The sequence below is a fragment of the Apteryx rowi genome, unplaced genomic scaffold (assembly GCF_003343035.1).
Source record: "Apteryx rowi isolate R43461 unplaced genomic scaffold, aptRow1 scaffold_426, whole genome shotgun sequence".
NCBI lineage: Eukaryota > Metazoa > Chordata > Aves > Apterygiformes > Apterygidae > Apteryx > Apteryx rowi.
The window spans coordinates 291,407-311,948 of record NW_020450679.1 but is presented as its reverse complement, the minus strand read 5'-3'; the positions used below and the strand labels follow the sequence as shown (position 1 = coordinate 311,948).

At 38.9% G+C, this 20,542-nt stretch overlaps 1 protein-coding gene across 9 annotated transcripts in view; it reads left to right on the top strand.

The window, feature by feature from the left end:
- CNOT4 (CCR4-NOT transcription complex subunit 4) overlaps positions 1-18,809 on the top strand; it is an 82,291-nt gene extending 63,482 nt beyond the window's left edge. For 7 of the 9 annotated variants that reach the window (XM_026076094.1, XM_026076089.1, XM_026076095.1 and 4 more), the window contains 3 exons: positions 25-522; positions 16,429-16,641; positions 17,429-18,809. In XM_026076094.1, coding sequence (XP_025931879.1) covers positions 25-522; positions 16,429-16,641; positions 17,429-17,730 — 1,013 coding nt within the window. In that variant the 3' untranslated portion in view covers positions 17,731-18,809. The remainder of the gene's footprint in view (positions 1-24; positions 523-16,428; positions 16,642-17,428) is intronic. The other 2 variants (XM_026076096.1, XM_026076097.1) reach the window with 1 other exon arrangement.
- Positions 18,810-20,542: the final 1,733 nt, after the last annotated feature.

Genomic DNA, 20,542 nt, shown 5'->3' with positions numbered 1-20,542 from the left:
CTAAATCTTGTTCCTCTCCGACAGAAACTATACCAGTGTCCTCCTCTACAGACTGGCAAGCGGCTTTTGGGTTTGGTTCCTCCAAACAACAAGAGGACGACTTAGGGTTTGACCCCTTTGACATCACCCGCAAAGCCTTAGCAGACCTGATTGAGAAGGAACTGTCAGTCCAAGACCAACCTTCCCTCTCGCCCACATCTCTTCAGAACCCCACCCCACACACTACAGCTGCCAAAGGGCCAGGCTCTGGATTCCTGCATCCTGCTGCACCCACAAATGCCAACTCTCTCAGTAGCACCTTTCCAGTCATGCCACAGAGGTTCCCGCAGTTTCAACAGCACCGAGCAGTTTACAACTCCTTCAGTTTTCCAGGCCAAGCAGCTCGCTATCCTTGGATGGCCTTCCCACGCAATAGCATCATGCACTTGAACCACACAGCAAATCCCACCTCAAATAGTAATTTCTTGGACTTGAATCTCCCGCCACAGCACAGCACAGGTCTGGGAGGGATCCCTATATCAGGTAGGTGAATCAGGACAGCCATGAATATGACTTATTTCATGCTTTCAGCTTCTCTGAGTCAGGACAGGAAAAGGGAATAGCCAGCTACAAGTGTTAGAATGGTATCTTGTCTGACATACTAGGTTTATAAAGGGAGGGAGGAATATTGTTGTAAATAGGCCCTGTCTGTTCTTTTCAAAAATGTAACTGGATACTTAGCCTTGTAATATTGAGCTTTATAAGGAAGGTGGAGTATTCTGTGCCCGCTTAATTTTGTGCCAAAACAGATTGATATTTTGGTTCTTCAGTCTTGCCAGACTGGCTTTGCTTAAGAAGTGTAGGCCCTGGAAGTGCACTGTGACTTCAGTGTTGACATGCAGGTACTGATCAGAGTTCTTAAGGAAGGAAGGAAAAAAAAAAAAAAAGTTAAAAAAAAAAAAAAATGTGCCAGATGTATTGGCTGGGTTGTTCCCTCTTGCGCATAATGAATGGCTGCATAATAAAACATTCAGTGCTGTTCACTTCTGTACTTCAGATGGCCTTAATATTATGCTAATCTTTCACTGAATGGATGCTTGCAATGTGTATAAGAGGATTCATCCTGATTGTGAGGGCTGTGATGTTGGGGGAAAATAAATGAGCACCTGGGCCAGTTTAGGCTGCCCTGGATGGATTGATAGCCTCTTGCAGTAGCCATTACAACTAATGAGCTAATTGTAGCAAATGTTGGTTTGGTCAGAAATTCACTTCTGGAATTTGAAATGCTTCCACGTTTCCTATAAGGCTTGGCCGAAACTGGTTCTTCTAACAGGGAAAAATCTAAATTATTTTGTATTAAGTCTATAATCAACCGTGGGAAGAAACTCTACAAAGCTGTTTGTAGATATGAGATGAAGAAAACCGATTTTTGAGATTTTGTCGCAGTTGTTTTCTTCTGATATGTTTTGAGAAGTACTCCTTATCCTGTAAGGAAGCGACCAAGAAAGTTGCTGCATATTTTTGCTTCTAGTACAAGAGCTAATTTTGGCTGTTTCTGTTCTGTACTTTGTCCTCTTTGTAGCCTTGTCAAAGCTATAGTACTGCTGTAGTGTCCTTAGGCTGATTTACAGTGTAAACATTTGCTCCAGACTACAAATGCAAGTAGTTTGAAAATCTTCATACTGGCACTGACAAAAAATAAAAATAAAATTACTGATTAATTGATATTGATTACTTTGAAGTGTAAAAAATGAAAACAAGACAGAAAACTTTATTTTTGATGTGGAGTCTCAAATGCAATAGCCTAATAGCAGTGCAAACTGTTGCTCCCTTTCCCCTAAACTCCATGAAACTTGAAGGCCTTACCAGCTATTAAGTTTTGATTTATCGGTCTTCTGTGAATCGTTTCTAAAAACAGCTAGTTCAAGAGACAAGCTAGTTCAAGTGACAAGACTATCTCCTGGAGCAGTAAGGCCCAAAAAATCCTTGTATTGAAAAATATGATCTGTTTGCATTATAGATTGATTCTAGGTTTACAAAAGTATTCTTAAAATTGCATTATTTTAATTACTTCTGGCAGTTTGGAAGTGGTCCTCTTTGTCTTTAGAGAAGACCTGTAGATCCTTGGCTCTACTTTTGAAGAGCCAGGTTCTGGGTTCTTAATTGATGCACAGCTAATGTCATATACTTTCCCCATATGTTTTAAGGCAACAGAGATGATACCCTTAAATATCCTTTTTTGTATGTAACTGCGAGAACCAAATAATATTTTTTGGCAGTTGCAGTGCTAAAAACAGAAAACAAACATCTGCTGTAGTCTCTCTGGAAAGTCACTTTGAGTTGGTCTTAATCTCATGTTACAGAAAACATTTTCTGTTGCCTGGTTTGGAATTGGATAGCCTCAGTTGCTGCACTGCAAGCATTTCGCAGTTGATCTACATATCAGTTTTGATATTTCTTTGAAAAAAATAAATCTTTGCACAAACACTGATTACTCCTTTTTCTTTTTCTATTGTTAGAAATTAGCCAAGTCTTGAGTAGTTCTGGTTTTGTTTGTTAGATTATGGATTTGTATTGTTTGTATGATAGTTAATACTTCAGAAGCACTAATAACTTGAAAATCAGGAGATGCCCATGTGCTTCTTTTTCCTTGGCATGTTGACTTAATTATTTCAAGTTTATTGATTATTCTGTCTTTTCAAATCCATATGTAGTGTACAGCCTCTCGATGAATTGCTTTTATATATCTTTTGAGAGAACAATTCCTGTTCTTCATGCTTATTTTTACTCTATCAGGAGTAGGTATGTAATTGTACAACTTCTACTTTGCTCATTTAAGACATAAATTCAACTGTCCCACAGGGGTGGTGGAAGAAACTGGTGTACAAGTAGAGAAGCCATGTAGACAGCACCTTACAGCTGTGTTTATTGCTGGGGTCTCCAGCTGACCCCTTAAAAAGGCCATGTGTCATAATAGATATTTAGCAGTACAGATTAGTTGAAGCATACTTGAAGTTCCTTTGTTAGCTTTTTCTTTTTTGTTAGTCTGTATTAGGGTGTGTTGGAAAATGTCGTCAACTCTCCTGTTTCAAATGTAACAGAAAGAGAAACCTAGGGTAGGCAAAACTCCAAATTCTGGTTTTTTAGCAGACACTCTCAACTGCTATCAGTTGAATGTTTGCCAAAATCTTTGATCTCTCTCTTTTTTTTTTTTCTTTCTTCCTCCCCCTGCCTAGGACTAGAAATTCCTAAAGCAGATGATACAGGATCAGTGGTTAAAAAAATTGATGTTTGCTCATTCTATGCATTATCTGATTAGTTTATAGTCTCTATTCAACCAGCCCTTTTAAACTTTTCCCTCTCATTTATGTGAAAACAAGCAGATCTAAAAATTCTTTTAAAACTTCATTTGAAATTAGTGTACTATTGTCTAGGCTTTTTGAATCCCAGCTTTGGTTGATTTCACTAAGTATATTTGTGCTTTTGAAGCTTGTACGAAGAAAACAATGCCTTTTAAACTACTGCTGTTTCTTGCTTTGTGTAAGCATTACTATTTGCATGATGTGAAATACTTGTTTGAAATATTAAAAATGTAATGTTCTAAAGCTGCCTGTCAGTCTAGAGTCAGAACTGTGCTGTATTCTTCAACTCTGCAGCTCCAAGGAGAGCTGTTTGTGATGCACAGCAACTTTAAATGGAGGGCCACGGGCACCACATACACTTTTAACTCAAATCCATGTTTCTGTATGGATTCTGGTAGCCTATTTATAAGAGGAAGCAGTATTTATTAAACTCATTCTGCTGTTGCCAGTGAAATGACACAATTGTGTGTCTGATACTTTAGCAATTGCAAGCCTATAATACTTTGCATAATTGATATCATAATTTTTATTATGCATGCACTTGAAATGTGGCATGTTCATCAGGCATACCTTTGTTCACAGACTTTATTCAAATGAACTCTTTGATTTCCAGAGAAAGATTTTTCTCCCCCCGCACCCACCCTGTGATTTTTGCAAACCGTAGCAGATGTTATGTATTCCCATCGAAAGCGGCAATTTAGGCTTGTTGCTGGTCTCTGGGGTGGGATAGCTTAGGTGATTTGCTGTGTAATTACAACCATGTAAATGTGCTTCAGGAGAAAAGTGCAATGACTTTTTATTTCTGGACAGCGTGATTGTTGCTAAAAGCAATCTTAACCTAAACTGTATGCAAGCCATCCTAAGAACATAGGACAGTGGCTCTCCTCTGTTCTCCGGATCATGGTAAAGGAAAGATTCACAGACAGCAACATGAAGGGGTGTTTTCCTTTATTTTTATGTTTCTTTAGGATATCAGAAAAGCCTTTGTACTTTGTCAATAGCTAATATGAAATCATAATTGCAACCCTACTGCCCAGCATTGTATTCTGAAATAATATGTATAATATTGGGCAGTAGGCTGAAGTATGTCTCAGACTAGCAACACTTTTTGAGAACTGAATGTAAAAACTAAGATGCGTATAAAATGATAGGCATGTTTATTGGTAGTGGGAAAATAGAAAGAAATATATTGCTTTAATTCTTGACTTTACTAGGTGGTTGGTAGTCATGGATTTTATTCCATAGAAAAAGTTTAAGAACAAATTTACACTGTTAGAAGTATGAGGAAAAAATTGTAAATAATTAGTCCACCTTTGTCACTTCTATGTGAGATGAATTAATTAGTATTTTGAGACATTAGCTGTGATTTCATGTATTAATTTTATCATTACCCTCTGAATTTTACTTTAATGAGAAAACAACTGTTTAAGAACATAAAATTTCAAGCTACCTCATTATTATTAATTTAGTAGCTTTTCCAAGACTAATGCTATGTGGTATGATTTGTATACATTCTTCCCATATGTATTATACATGTATTAGCTAAGGGAAATAGTCGAGTGGACGTAGAGACAAATAGGAAGCACAAACAAAGAATAAACCCCATTTAAGGTAGGGGAAGAGGAAAACTTTATCTGCTTTCAGAACAGGATGCTTGAATGTTGTAAGTCTTAGTAGTTGAGTATAACTGATAAATCAAAGTTTCGTTATATCAGGACCTTTTAGTTTTTATGCCGTAGCTTCTCTTTAATATGCACAGCCTAACTGATGGGAATGTGTGCATTTAAAGATGAGATTGAGCCAATAAATAGGAAGATGATTCAGTTTTTAAGTTTTGGTGCCATACAGCAGTCTTTGCGATAATGGTTTTATATACCTTATTAAGATATCGATTAGTATGCACATGTTTGTATCTTGTCTGTTCCCAATTGTTGTGAAGAAATAGCTGATAGGAGGGAGGGCGAAGCATGAAAGTTATGTTAAGAAGGACCAACTATTGTGCAATAACTATTTTAACTCTACTTCTGAGCTTTTCTGTATCTGAGCAGCTTACTGTTTTGCATCCTCTCCCACTTTAAATTATCTGGCCTCCATGCCCTCAGCCATTGAACTCGTCTTGAACATCAAATCCTTCTTTGTCTAATGCTGCCTTTTTTGACAACATTTTAGTAAAACAAGGAGAGGTCTTCATATGGTTGGCTATGACCTTACTGCTTTAAAGACTTTATTTAGGCTGTGGATAAAGGTGAGATATAGATCAGAACTAATGTTGAAATTCTCTGCCTGTAATACCAGGAGTCTTAGTCTGACTGCATATTTTGTCCCAAGTGGAAATGAGGTTACGTTTTGAGACAATTTTCTTATTTGCCCTTTGCCCTTTTAACGCTGTCTCCTCTCCCTGGGTTGACTGCTAATAGTGTATTCTCTCTCCTGAACAAAGAAGCATGTGGCTTGTTTTATACAGAGGAAGGGAGCCAAAAAACCAAAATTATGGCATGGCCGAAGATATTTTTCTGTGGTCTTGGCAAATTATTTGTGTGGGGGGTTTGTTTGCTTTTTGCTTCTGCTCCCATGCGTCTTTAAAAGAGGGGCTGACCTGTTTTATATGGTTTTTGAATTCGGCATGTTGTAAAACTTACCATTCTCAATACGCTGAGTACAAGATGTGTTGATGCTTTACTCCTAGCAACGGTTGAAATAACTTACAGTGCTGCCTCGCATCCATTTGTTTAGGTGCAGGGGTTGAAAGGACCGTTTGTCACGCTCTTCATCTTGACTTGACAAGTCGTGAAGAGTTTACCACAGTTTTAAGTACAGATGGTCTTATATTTAATGTTGAGATGCATTAGTCCAGTAAGCTGCTTTAAAGAAGGCTGCTTGTTTGTTTGGCCTTCCTTGGTATTTTGACTTTCTGACAGCAGCTAGGTGGAAAGCACTACAGCTAAAATTCTACTTTTCTGTGCTCCCAGTTCCATTTATGGTTGCCTACTGCTGAAGGCTTTCCTCTCATTAAGTATAAATATTGAAAATCTGGAAGTCTTTTGAAGATCTTGACTGATTAAAACTAATAGTTTCAGGTGCCAGGTTTGGCACCTCCAAAAACTTTCCAGACCTAAAATCTTCCCAGAGTGCAGAGCAGCTCCTCCCTGATATTCTGGTATCAAGATCACAACTTATTTGAAAATAAAGGAATGAAAAGCAGTGTTTGTAAAGAATGCTCCTCCATATCCAGTATAGGTTTTACTGACCGTTGCATAGACCCTAATGTGTTCAGGTTTCCTCAACAAAGATGGCTGTTCTTAGAGTAACCTTTGCCATTGAGTATTTTTGTTGTTCACGTTAGTTCTTATACCTGAGGTATCCGACTTCTTTTCCTGGGGGCTCTTGGACACTTACTCCTACCCAGCTTCTTTATCGGGTGCTTTGAGTCTGCCTGCATTTACCCCCTTCCCCTCCCCGCTGCAGTTCAGAGCTTATTTCTAAGCTCCGACTCCTTTTATTTGCAGTTGTAACTTATTTTGTATTTCACTGGGAAGTGATGAAGTGTTCAGGAGAATATGTAACAAAAATTCAATTTGAAACTAAGCTTTTGGCTTGCTTGCTTCCGTTGCTCTGGAGATACTATTTTTAATGCATTCAAAGTGGCACTACTAGGTTTAAAATATAGTAGCATGTATGTGGAAGTGAGATCTGACTCATTTTTAAAATACTAAGTCAATGTAAAGATTTAAACTACAACTACGTTGTTTGAAATCTGCTATGGATATTCACTTTCCTGCCTCTGGTATCTTGTACCTTAACTCCCATACTCTGACTACATTTACTAGCAAGATCTGCCTGCCTTAACATAATCTTGTCATGATCTCTCTGAGAATTTCATCCACTGCACCTGTCCTTTAAAATAGTCTTGCTATTTCTCCATCTGTTTTAATATCTCATCTGACTTCCCCCTCCTCTCCAGTGCCTTTTTGGTGCTTATATTGCAACTGTTTTAAAAACCCTAAGGAATTTTTTGTATGATTGTATAGGAGATGCATCAAGCATTATTTGGAATAGTATAAATATCTGTGCACTCATCTCAGGGAGCTTGGTTTAAGCTCTTACAAGCTTTTGAAAATCTTTAAGGTTATTAGAGATGGCAGCGAAGGACATGTGTGCTGCTTTTTTGAGTAGCAAGATGCCTATTTTTTAAATGTGTAATTTTATTTTGGAATAAAAATGTGACAAATATGTAAAAAGTGTAAAAACTGCAACTTCTCCCAGCTGTAATATTTCAGAGGAAGATTAATCACATTAACATAGTTAGATCTGAAATAAATGGTGTGTTGGCAGAAACTGGTGGCTTGAGTGCCTGACTGGGTTTGCATTCTCAAACCTCAGTTGTGACGGTTTTCAGGTAACTGTTTAGCCGAAACTGGGGGAAGAAATAGTATATAAGGTGAGTCACCTCTGTTGGAAGATGGCATTTAGTATTTCCACAGAATAACTGAAGTATTTACAAGCATACATCAGCCTTCCTTGTTTGTTTCAAATGTGGAAAAGTTAAAAATGGATTTACCATTTCTCAGAATATTCATGCGCTGTGCTAAAGCTATTCTCACCACCTTGGGCAGAGCGTTGGTCAGGATATTCTTGGAATCCTAGGTCTTAATAATTAGCAGTAGCCGATATAATTATGACAAAATCTTCAAGTTCCCATTTTGTTTACCAGTTCTAGTTACTGCATTGACCATGGGTAAAGTTCCATATGATTTGCTTTTATTTATACACACATACACACGCACATTCCACAAATACACTTACAGGATTGCCAGTTGAGGTCAAAGCCTTTTTTTCCCCCCACTGTCTTCTAGAGTAGCCTAGCAAGATTGATCTTTGTGATTGATGCAGGAACTAAGTATAAGCAGCAGGTATATTTAGGTTGAGATTAAGTTTGGTTATTCAGGTGAATGGAAATTGTATGTCTTTCCAGGCTTTTTAATCGAGGTATTCTGTGTGTACCATTTGGGAGTTTATTTCCACTCATTTTGGTATCTTAACAGTTCTTGTGCTCTCAATTTTGGCTCATTTTAAGATTACCAGTGGTTTTTTACCACTTATTAGTGGTTTTTACCACTTATTTTCTCATGTGTTCCTCTTTCAGATGAGTCTTGTTAGCTCACATGAAAAGAAGAATATTCACTGACTATCGTGAAAGTGTTACACAATATTTTGTCATTTTTGTATACAGGACAGCAGGCCTCAATCAGGTTGAGGTCTTGAACTTGAACACTAAACATTCAGTAATAAACTATTAAAATTCAGTAGTAAAAATGCTGGAATACTCTGGGATACTGTGGAAACGTGATGTGAAGTCAGGCATGCTTTTCAAAGCAAGCTAGAATTTAAATTTTGTTTTAGCTTAAAATTACATGGCTAGCTGCTATAAATATGTATTAGACTTGGTTGCCTGAGCCATGGTAAGTGTGAGGCAATCACAAGAATGCTCCAAAATGCTTAATAAATGTAAAATTGCTTTTCTCAAGTGTAACAAAGTTCTGACATTGTACATGCAAGCAAATAAGAATCTTTCTATTGAATATCTAAGATGATGTATTCCCTCATTAATGTTGTAGAAGGGATTTCCTCTGAAAATAGATTATATTTCCTGTCTCTTAAGGCTTATTTAGTCACAGAAAGCTTAAAACTTATACTGTCGTATGATCAGCAAGAAGGAAAATTATTTAGAAAAACTGTAAAAACGTGTATGTTAAAATTCAGTATATTGCTTGATAGTTTGGCTTACTGAGCTACGTGTTAAGTACATCAATTTTTACCTTGAAAAATAGTGCTGGTTTGATTTACATGGCTATCTTTTTAAATCAGATAGATGTGATTAATAATAGTCATAGGGATCAGTATGGAATAAAGGTAAAAGCTGCTTTACTTGCATTGTTTTGAAGCTGAGGGTAGACTGGTCTCTCTGTACTACTGAAGTCAATTCAGTGTGTTTATGTATATATATTTTTGTCTCTCTTGCTCTTAGAGCTCATGACCATAAGAATTCTCATTTGAAATCAGCACTGTGGAAAGAAATTTAGAAAACTGTTCATGTGCATTGCCAAGCTGCTTGCCACGCAGAGAGAATGTCTCTGAGGTTTTTTTTTTTGATGTGCTCTTCAAACAGCTCTGTCTCTTAGTGGTCCTATCATTGAGGGTGCCTCTAATATGAAGGTATCAGAGGCTGGCTGTATTCCTGATTGGCTGCACCGCTATTTTGATGTGGGTAGAGTCAATTTTCTTTATTCTGATAGTGATGTTCCAGGCTTCTATGAATCTTTGTGAAACTTCATACGATTTAAGTGTTGTAGGGTTCCTAGAAATCATTGATGTACAGAATCAATGAAGTCTGAATGTGAAATCCTTCAGATCTTAACTCTTACCTGTTTAAATGGGATTTTACTCATGTTTTAAAAATTCCATGAGCAAAGATGATGTTCTTCTCACTGAAGTGACACAGGTGTAGCTTTTATCATAGCTGATTTGATGATAGATAAGTATATAAGCTTTGGATTAAATGTTTTCAAGTTCATCTAATGTCGTGGGTTCATTTCATTGTAAGATAAGGCAAAATGTCCATTGCTTCTCCCTCCATGGAGTGAAATACCAGACAACTTTTTGCAAAGGAGAAATAGCAATAGCAGAAAGTCATCTTGAGGGGAAACTGGAGAAGCCTCTGTTACCTCCCAGAGGAAGATGAGGGGCAGTTTCACAGGAGTGCAGGCTGCCTGTAGCATTTGCTACAGTAGGCAGCACCAAGCATAGACTAGGACTAACAGAGATGTCACTGGAAAGGGGGTGCTTTTCTGCTGGCCATATTTGGCTCTGTAATAGAGTTAAAAGCCTCTTGCTGAACTCCATCTCTGGTTCTTGCCTGCTCCTTTTTTTCTCTGGGCTGTTCTTGTTTAACCTCTTGTCTTTCTGGTCCTCTTGTAGAGGCTTCAGAAGTAGCTGTTGTTGTACTGTGCCCTTGAAGGTTTCACAGGGGCCTCCTTACAGTCAAGTTATTGCAGCAGTCATTTTTCTGTTTCGAAGTACACCTTGATAGTCTCTTCACTTGTTTTATTGCTACCCTGTGTAGTCAGTTACAGAGCATTGCTAATAAGGTTGGTTTTGTTTCATATGGTGGTTTTCCTCTGAGTGTCTTTTGCTTATTTGAAGCTTTTCTGTAGCACTGCTCTATGTCTTGGTCACACACATGGCATACTAACATAGTTCTTAAAGTTGCAACCTAGATTTGGAGGAGTGTTTGCTTTTCAACAGGAATTTATTTAGGACTTTTAGTGTAAAGGTATTTACCTGTTATAGTCAATACCAAATCAGGCTGCTTTATTATCTTGCTATATATTTTGATAAAGAACTAACTACACTTATTTTACATTTACTTAACATGATAGTCTTGTGAGCTTTGCTATTAGTCATATTTATTTAAGCACATACTGTGTAAATCTTGATACAGATGTGATCATAGTCTCATTGTAATTGGAACAAAAACTTGAAATGGTCCTAATTTTTGTAGGTTTTCTCTAGTTTTGCATTCGTTCTAGTTTGCATTCATTCAAGCATTGCTTGTCTCCCATCTAAACAGATTGTAAGACATGATATCCTATTAACTTTAAAATAAAAGCTAAAGTGCACCAGCATCATGAACATTGCATAGCCAAATTTGAAACACCTTTGAGTCTGCATTATGGTATTGTTGGTCAAAATTTATGAAGTCATGAAAAGTCTGTCTCAGTGCAGCTAACTATTTAACAAATCTCTTCTCAAGTATTGGTTATGTAAAATAGAACAGTTTTTCTTTTGAGGCTTTCCTCCTCTGAACCTTCCCCAAATGCTGCTCTGCCTGATTTGAAGAAATAACATCAAAGCATTGCAGATACAGCATATTAAAGTAACTCTACCAGACTGTCTAAAAAGATGTTGTAATGGGGCAGTGGCTGTATTAGGAATTCATAAAATCACCAATTTCTCATACAGATGAAAGTTCAAGCTTCTTATTCATCTTCTATTTTAAACTAAGTATTTTTGATTTAAAATGCGTGGAGGAATTAAGTTTGTGATGAAGCTTATTTGCTCACTTTAAGATGGTGGTTGACTTTGAAAACCTTCAATAAAATTGCTGTTGTTTCATGTTGGCATCAGAAACATGAAAAAGTTCAGTGCTAGAACTGTGGGATCTATGCACCTCTGGAGCGCAAACTTCCAGCAGACCAAATGGGATTATAAAATGCTCATCAGGGGAAGATTGAAATTCAGAATGGGGCTGTCAACTGTGTTTGAGATTGTTTTTCATGTGAATATTAGATCTTTCAGTGGGGCTTTACCAGGTTATTCTGTTGCCCTGGAAACAAGATGGGGAAAAAAGAAATCTCTAAGTTTCCAATTTATCTTCAAATTGGTGCATAAAATCTTTTCATTCCAGTCAAGTGGATTTGAACATGTTTGCTTCCACATTTTCCCACTCTTGGACATACTGCTTTAAATTAATATGAGGCTATGGAAATAGTGTTTTCATTCCTCCAGATGGGGAAGGATTAAAACACTGGTTCTTGCATTACTGGATTATGATGAACTGAGACAGAAGTCTGCTAGCTAGTCATAAAACTGCTCCCTTCTACCAACTTCTACCTACTACTTCTACAAGAAGTAGGGGAATATAATAGGAAAATACCTTTATTTAATAGACCTATATTAACTGGAAGATAGCCTTTTCTTATTTTCAAACACTGTACTAGCTTCCTGATGAAGTATAAACTTAATTAACAAAAAGGACAAAGTAGCCATGGGATGTAGTAACTTGTAGTAACAACCTCTAACATATGGGTTGTTCTTGTTTTAAGGTAGTAGAAGTAATTCCTATCTCTGTTTTATGGTGGACTTGCATTTCCAGTTGTAAGACTCATGTTTAAAACTTGTCAGACTGCAGCACAGACATGCCGATTTAACTGTTTGGTTTGAGTCTTGCTCTATGGTGCCCCAAATTGCTCATGTACTGGTTTGCATCAGGAGTTTTTCTCCGTGGGTGTTACTGCCTACCAGTAGGAAGAATTGAGGCCTCGGAGGGTAGAGCAGGAAACCCTTTGCAAGAAAACTGTGGATTAACCTGCTCTATAGAGGAACTCTTGTAAGGGCTAGTGAGTTGGGAAAGATGTGTGAAATTTTGGCCATGTGGCAGTGATCTTGCTTTTATTATTCTTAGGATAATCTATCCTAGAAGTAGAAGGTAGCAGATCATCATCCAGTCATCACTACTTTTTTTCCCCCCCACCCCCTCCAGTGCATCTATTTTGATCCTTTACCAGATCCCATATTACAGAAGAAGTTTAATTGCTGCATTTCTCCTTAGAGCCTGGGAGTCTCCAAAAAAGCTGAGCAGCTTTCTGTTTGGTCAATCCCCTTTTTATTTATTCTGTGGCATTATCAGCCAAACTGCAAAGCTCTTGCAGGCTCCTGAGTGATGCAGTGCTTGTTCTCTGTTGTCAGAGGGCAGTGTTGTTGGTCACAGCTTTGCCTTGCAGCCTGGCAAACCCTGCTGTCTGCAGAAGACGGTAAGTCTTTTGGAATACTTTTTGTGGTTTGTTTATATCCTGGAGCACAAGATTTTAGTAAGTAATAGAGACATCCTTATTGTTAGCAAATAACGTTTTTATAGACAGTGAATTCATTTAGGACTTTAATCTCTTGATTTCTGCAGTTCCTAGTGGATTTTGTACTGACAGTCGAGATAAAAGGCCGTCTTCCTTACAACTTCATATTATTTCCTTTTGTCCTGCGTTAAGGTAAAATAACAGTGGTCCACGATGCCTGCCTCAGATTATTGCATCTTCTCACCAAATAGTGCCAGCTCTTCCCATTCCTTGAAAAAGTTCTGTGAAAATCTTCTATCTCAGGTGCTTGTTACCATTCTGGACTCTTATGTACGCTGCGTTATGTCTTTTTTTACGTGGAGAATAACATGACAATCTTTGTGTGTATATATATAATATGTGGGCAAGATAGCCTAATGCCATACTATACTTTCTTATCTTGTTCCTTGTAAGTTGTGACATCTTTTTTCTTACTGCTAGTGATACTGAGCTGTCCATGCTGACATTAGATTCTTTCTGAATGACACTATTTGTCACAGTGTGTGTGTGTGTTTGTGTATCCACACACGTTGCAGGTGTGTAGTTTACTACATTTACTTGCTTGCACACTAAATCTGAGTGGATGTTGGGGTTTAGTTAGTAACATGCATGAACAAGACCATCGTGAGCTTGCAGATCCCCAACTCGCAGGGATTGTAATGAATATGTTCACTCATGTGCAACTCTAGTAAGCATCTTGTGCGTGTTTTTGCTCCATAGTGGAAGTGAGTAACTGGACAGAGCTGCCTGTTTTGCACAAGCTTAGCATCAAGCTTTTGGAAGCAATTGTGAAAAAATGAAGTGGAAACTGATTATCCCATGTAGCGTCTCTCACATGTTCATTGTTTCTGTGTTGGCGAGTTGGCTGTTTTTATTATGGTGGCTGAATTAGAAGTTTGTCTCAAATAGGCTTATGGATGTGGGCAAAAATCTACGAAGTATATTTGTGGCTAGTTAAAATCTTTAAATTTGTTTGAATTTTTTTTAATCCCTGGATCATTTAACTAGCTTTTTGTAAAAATATCAGGTTTCTCATAAATCTGAATGAAAAATTAAATGCACTAAACTCCTTAAAGCTGTTTATTGTGCATCTGTGTTCCAGGGAGTAAAGTGGGGGTTTGAGAGAATAGGAAGTAGGTTTGATTTACACTAGAAGTGAAAGTACAAGTGAGAGCCAGTTGTGTGCACTAGGGCTTGATGCTAAACAAGCACAGAACAAATCAGTGAAAACCCTGCTTTTTTTCACCAAGTGACTTATACCCTAGGGCCCGTAACATGTTTTCATGCTACGCGCAGCCTGTGGATACTGTCACTCTTAAGTCAGAATGCTTGATAGCACACAGACAAGAGAAAAGCAAAGATTGCTAAAAGCGGGTCTTATGTGACTGGCTTGAGCCAGAGCTGCAGTTTCAGTAGTGCTTTCCCCCCACACCGTAGTACTTAAAATGTAACGTGATGCATGTACTCATAGGCAGGCAGCTTTGTTTATTTCTACTATCTGATTGTTGACCTGTCTTTTTGTTGCTTACTACATAAGAGTTGTCTGTCTTCCCGTTTGAGGTGCTTTATGCCCTAACTTTTGAAGAAGAGGGATTCCCTAGCCTCTGCCAGTGACTTAGGATAACATCTGTTGACTGTAAGCCTTTGAAGTCTCTGGTTAAATCATACTCTGCAAATTGCAAACTGACTGTCCAGGCACAAAGGATGGTTTCTGTAGTTACAGTACACTCTTCGTGTTGAGGCTGTTTTCCCTTTCCAGGTTCCCCATGCAGTAACCGTCTGTCCTGGCCTCAGGTGTCGTAGATGTCGGCTGCTGTCGTGATGCATGGAGACGCTTGTGCACACAGATAAATGCTTATGCTGTACAGCTGTATTAAATGGCCATATCAGGCATGCGGCGAGCTAGAAATACCTTGCTGCAACAGTCATCAAAGGCTAAGTGGCTATAGCAGATTAACATAGTGACCAGTTTTGAAGTTCAGTTAGTGACATAAACTGAAGTCTGACTTATGTGTATTGCTATTTGTGATTGAAATTGCTTGCCATAAGCGACAGAGAACACTTTCTTGTATTAAGTTTATTCTAAAAAAACCTAGGGTTCTGGAGAGGGAAAGTTCCATATGAAAGCACAGGTTTTCAACAATTTGCATTTTTTTCTAGTTACAAAAGGTGGTTACTGGAGACATCAGTCCTTCTTTCTGGGTGTTCAGCTTCACAAAAATTACCAAGGAATGGTTTGATAGTGAGTGTCTACTTGCGAGTTAGTGAAATCCTCTGATTTTTCCATGAAGACTTAAATCTCCTCCATTGTTGATGGAGGAGCAGTGTTATGCAAGTATCTCACTGTAGTGCTTCTGATCGGCATGAAAATCCTCTTTTGAGCTAGGACAGCCAGAGATGGTATGAAAAGTTGTATGCTACACTTCTGTCAAAGGCTAAGAGGTAGCCCCAGTGTACTGTCCAACATTATCCTTTCAAATTTGACTGCAAGGCTTTCTGTATTTGCTGGTAGATGCTAGGATGCTTGTGTCTGTTTTGCTGGTTTGTTTTGCTTTAAGATACCGAAAACAAGAAATGAATCATAGAATCCAATAGTTGTTTGTTGTAGTGCCAATAGCTAAGTTATCCTGTTGTCCTTCTTTGTCAGTACATGCCCTGAAACAAGTAGCCAAATAGTTCGGACTTGACTGTCTTGGTGTCCAGCTGGTTTGCCTCTAAAATTTCAGGATATTGTTGTGCCGGGAATTATTCTGAAAGGTCTTTAAAGAATTTTTGCTACTGTTCTACAACTGCAAGAGGAAATTACATTCCTTCCAACTTCATGAGAGCCTGGTTACCATTTCCTTCTGAAGAGCATCTGTAGGGCAGTGAATGAGCAAGCTATAATAAAACAAAAACCTTTTGTGATACTCCCCCCACCTCCCTGGCTCCTCAAGTGATTTAATCACATTCAGTTTCTATAGCAAAGCCCTACCTAGCCTTTCTTCACTTCAGTATACTTCAAAGAAAGCAACCCTTTCAAGTCTGCTGACCACTGATAAAGCAGATGAATTGGGTTATCTAGCATGCAGCAGTGTCTTCTCAAAAGGATCTGGTGGGTTGTCCCCCAATAGTAATGGAGGGAGAGCTGCTCTGACCTTGATTATTCAAGTCTCTGAATTGAAAAAATGGGGGAATATGAATTGGAGGAGGAGTTAAATCTTTCTCCTACTCTTATGCTTGGTTTAAAACCTGCCAGCCCCTCCGAATAATTCATTGGCCATATAAACATCACCCTAGTTTTTGGATAGGGAAAGTATTAAATGCTTAGTTTAAAAAGTAAAATTAAAATCCCATACCCCACCAAAGAAGGACATCTGTTTCTAACTTCAGCTTTTTATTTTTTTATCTTTCATTTTTTTTGTTGGTAAATCTCCCAGACAACAGCAGTTCTGTAGAGAGTTTAAATATGAAGGAATGGCAGGACGGGCTAAGGGCACTTCTACCGAACATTAACATCAACTTTGGTGGACTGCCCAATGCTTCTTCCCCCTCCAACGCCAACCACAGTGTACCAACGTCCAACACTGCCACCACCGACAGCCTGAATTGGGACAGCCCTGGCAGCTGGATGGACCCCGCAATCATCACAGGTAACCGTTTCTCACTCCTTCAGCTCCACTGGCAAACCATCAAATGGGTATTTGGCACAAACTGATTTGCATCTGGAAAAAAAAAAAGTCATTATGCGGTGGTCTCTTCCAGCTTCCATCCACAAAACCTCAAGGGTCTAGGAATTTTTGTGGAACCACTAGGTATAATAAAGTGTCACTTAGCTCTTTGCAATGCATGCCTGGGACCTTTGCAGGCAGTCAGGATGATCAATGCTTATCCATAGGGTCAATATAGGTGTCCCTTCTGCTGGATGGCATGTCCGGTATGTGCGCCGCTGGTCCTGAGGCACTGAAAGCATTAACTGGACTTTGTTATTTAAAAAGGGACGTACTCCACTTGTTTATAAAGCTCTCTTTTATAAGGCTGTCTGGTTGTGTTTCCCTGTTAGAGAGGCTGAAGCATGATGCAAATAGGCAGAGTAGGAAGTGAAGCATGCAGCGTACTGGTAGCGTTTGTGGTAAGATCATGCAAGCAGGGATGCAGTCCTTGTGCAGTATGTGTGATAGAAAAATATATTTTTGAAGAGTTACTCTGAGGGGGTACTTCCTCCTACCTGGATATAAATGTTAAATGTTTTGTGGGCAGGGTAATTTTATATAATGGTGTAAAATGCATTCTCTGTACAAACTAATCATGTTTTCTCACTGTTGCTGTTTGTTAGGTTAAATTGACCTCCTTCACACTCACCTTATTGCTTCTGCTCTGACTTGCCTGTCTCCCATTTTTCTCTCCTTTTTTATTTTATTATTTGTTTTCTCTGTGTAGGTATCCCAGCCTCCACAGGAAACAGTTTAGACACCCTTCAAGATGACAATCCTCCACATTGGCTAAAATCTCTTCAGGCCCTCACAGAGATGGACGGCCCCAGCGCAGCGCCGTCACAGACGCACCACAGTAACCCCTTCGGCACACAGATCCCGCTGCACAGAGCCAGTTGGAATCCCTACTCTCCTCCTTCAAACCCCACCAGTTTCCACTCCCCCCCACCAGGCTTTCAGACAGCCTTCAGACCCCCCAGTAAAACCCCAACAGATCTACTACAGAGCTCAGCGCTGGATCGTCATTAGGAAAGGAGGAGGAAGAAGAAAAAAAAAAAAACGTTAGAAATGCAGGAAGTGTCCCACCCCGACTCCCCCCCATGCCCACCTACTGTTCCCCCTCATATCTTTCTTTCTGAAGAATCCAGTTCCTGATCAAACCTCCCCCCCAAATGCAATGCGATCACAGGGTCATGACTGTCTCTTTGTTAAGTTTCTACTGAGCCAGTGTTTGAAATACACTGTTTAAAATATTTCCTAAAACATTCTAAGAAAAGAAAGAGAGAGAAATTAAAATGCAGTCTCAATGCTTAGAGAGAATATTACTGTCTTATGTCTTTTGCACATGAGTATTTCTGCCTAGTGGGAAAGTGTCAATCTACAGTAGGGGAAAAATGCAATGGAGAATCAAATGCAGAAACAGGAAAAAGGTATTTAATTTAAATGAAGTTACCGAACATGTGGGGCAAGCAGTGGCCTAGCATTTATTTTGCATTCAGTGTGGCACTACACAGGGAAATAACTTTTTTTTTTTTTTTTGGAAAGGGGGACTTTATTGTGTCAGTAAGAGGTTTGGCATGAAGTGTGTTAAAAGACAAAACATACTTATAGCTATGAGTAACTGGCATGTTGCTAAAGAGTGGTTTAAAGAGGGGAGAATAAGTTTTGTTTTTTTCTTTAATTTTGGCTTTAGATTTAAAGTCAACTTTAATGTTTTAAAAGTATTCACAGATTTAATACCTAGTGTATACATAATATAATTATAAGCAGCTGAAACGAGTGATATTTACTTCAGTCTTTGTCTCCTCTGTCAGTCTCTCTTTCTTTTTTTTAAAAAACAAAGATTCACCTGATAAGGGCACTCTGGGATAGCACTGCATTGGGGCCACATGATCACCATCAGGAGCGCAACCTCTGACCTCCTCTGCCTGCAGCTTTTACTTAACCCTGTAGTTTCTGGACGTTTGTGCAGTATTGAAAAGACAGGAAAAAGAAACAGATAAATAAACATGGTTATAACCTGACGCTAAAACTAAAACCGAGGAAATGTACCTCTTTCTTCAGAATTAAAACTAAAATCTTAAATAAAACAGAAAACTTGATGATGACTTTGTGTTTGCTTTTCTTGTTTTTTAACTTAATTTTGAAGTACAGTGTAACCATATGTCCTTGCATTTTTTTTATTTTTTTCTTCTGGTCATCCTAAACCGGAGCTACTTTTACATGGAAGTTTATTGGAGATTCAAAATACTGCATTGCATGGTAACATCTGTGTTGAAGGGTGGAAAAAGTATGCCTTTTAAAATAAGGGATTCTGTTTTCTTTACTTGTGGTAACAGCTAAAGGCCATTGTGTTTAAGTCTTACTGGTATCATCTGAAATCTAAAGCATGAGGGACTTCTGTTTATACCCTTTCTTCATTAAAGGCCTTGCCACTGGACAGACAGCATGGTAGCGAGGTGACTGAACATGTAGCAGAGACTGCATGTTACTGCCTACAGCTTCCTGTTTCCTTCAGCATCTTCGCTCAAAAAAGTGCAAAACTTATTCATTTTGGAGCAGGGCATGTCGGGCTTGTAACATATAGGAGGCCTCCAGTGGGGTCTTCCACTATAGCTGGAGATCAGTTTTGATATTTAAAACCTGTAACATTGTGATTGAGATGGTGAATTGAAATCTTCACTGCATAGCTCATTAGGGAGATGGCAGAGAGCCTGAAATACTAGAAGTATCTGTGCAGAAGGATTTATCTAATGTGAGCTGTATAGTTTATGCTGGCTGCCATCCTAAGATGTTTGCTGGTGGCAATGGTAAGGAAGGGACTTCGTAGCACTGACTGTGGGCACCTAATGCAGGTAGACTGGCTCCTAACTGTGTGGGGACTCGGAGCAGAGTCCTCGTGAATCCCTCGCTGGGTAGGGAAACCAGCTTGCTAATGTCAGGTACTGAGTTTGGTGCCTAAAGTTACTCTGAATATCCTGCTTTATAAAACACTACTTGTTGGCGATTGCCTGCTTTTTCTGCCTTTTTTTTTTTTAACCTGTGTTACTATTTAGTGCTGTATTTACTGTCTGTGTTAACTGAATTGAATGTACTGTTTCTGGACAGGCATTGTTTTTGCAAATTAGATCCTGTGCCCTAGTTACTTGGAAGAAGTATACACTGTTCATGCCAAACCCCCCCCCCCCCCCCAAAACACAGGTGGGTTTTTTAGGTTTTTTGTGACCCCAACCAGCCCCTGCACAGTCCCTTACTGTAATCGTGAGCAGCTTTAATTATGGAGTGGGAGCGCCCTCTCCTGCGGTATAGCCTGCTGTCCCATGGCCTCGGCCATGGAGGAAGCAAGCCAGTGGGAACCACTGTCTGGAGGTTGTGGTGAAGATGTGATGGATTTTTGCCCAGTTCTTAGTGACAAGACACTTTTGAAACTTTAACACTTCTCCTTTAGCAGGTTTTATTTCTGAACCCTGAAAATAAGCACACTTCCTAAAGTAGCTGTAATCACTATTTATCATAGCAATTCATGAAGCTGGTACCTTCCCAGTTTCTTGATTTATCTTTTGAGATGCATTGAAGGAAAACTCTCCTTGTGGACTGTTGCCCTTAGAAAGTAAGCGTTCTCCTGAGCAGTCAAAGTCTTTCCCACTGCCATACAATAGTTTGTAGTTGGTCTAAAGACAGACTTTTAGCCTCAAGAAAAGGCTTGCCACTGGAATTTTTCTTCTGTCCCCCAAGCCAAGTCTTCTAGTTGGGTAGCATTAAGTACTGTAAAACATAACTGTGTTCAGGTTGATGGGGAAATGCCATTCTTGGACAGCAGTAGGCAATAATGGAGTGGGCA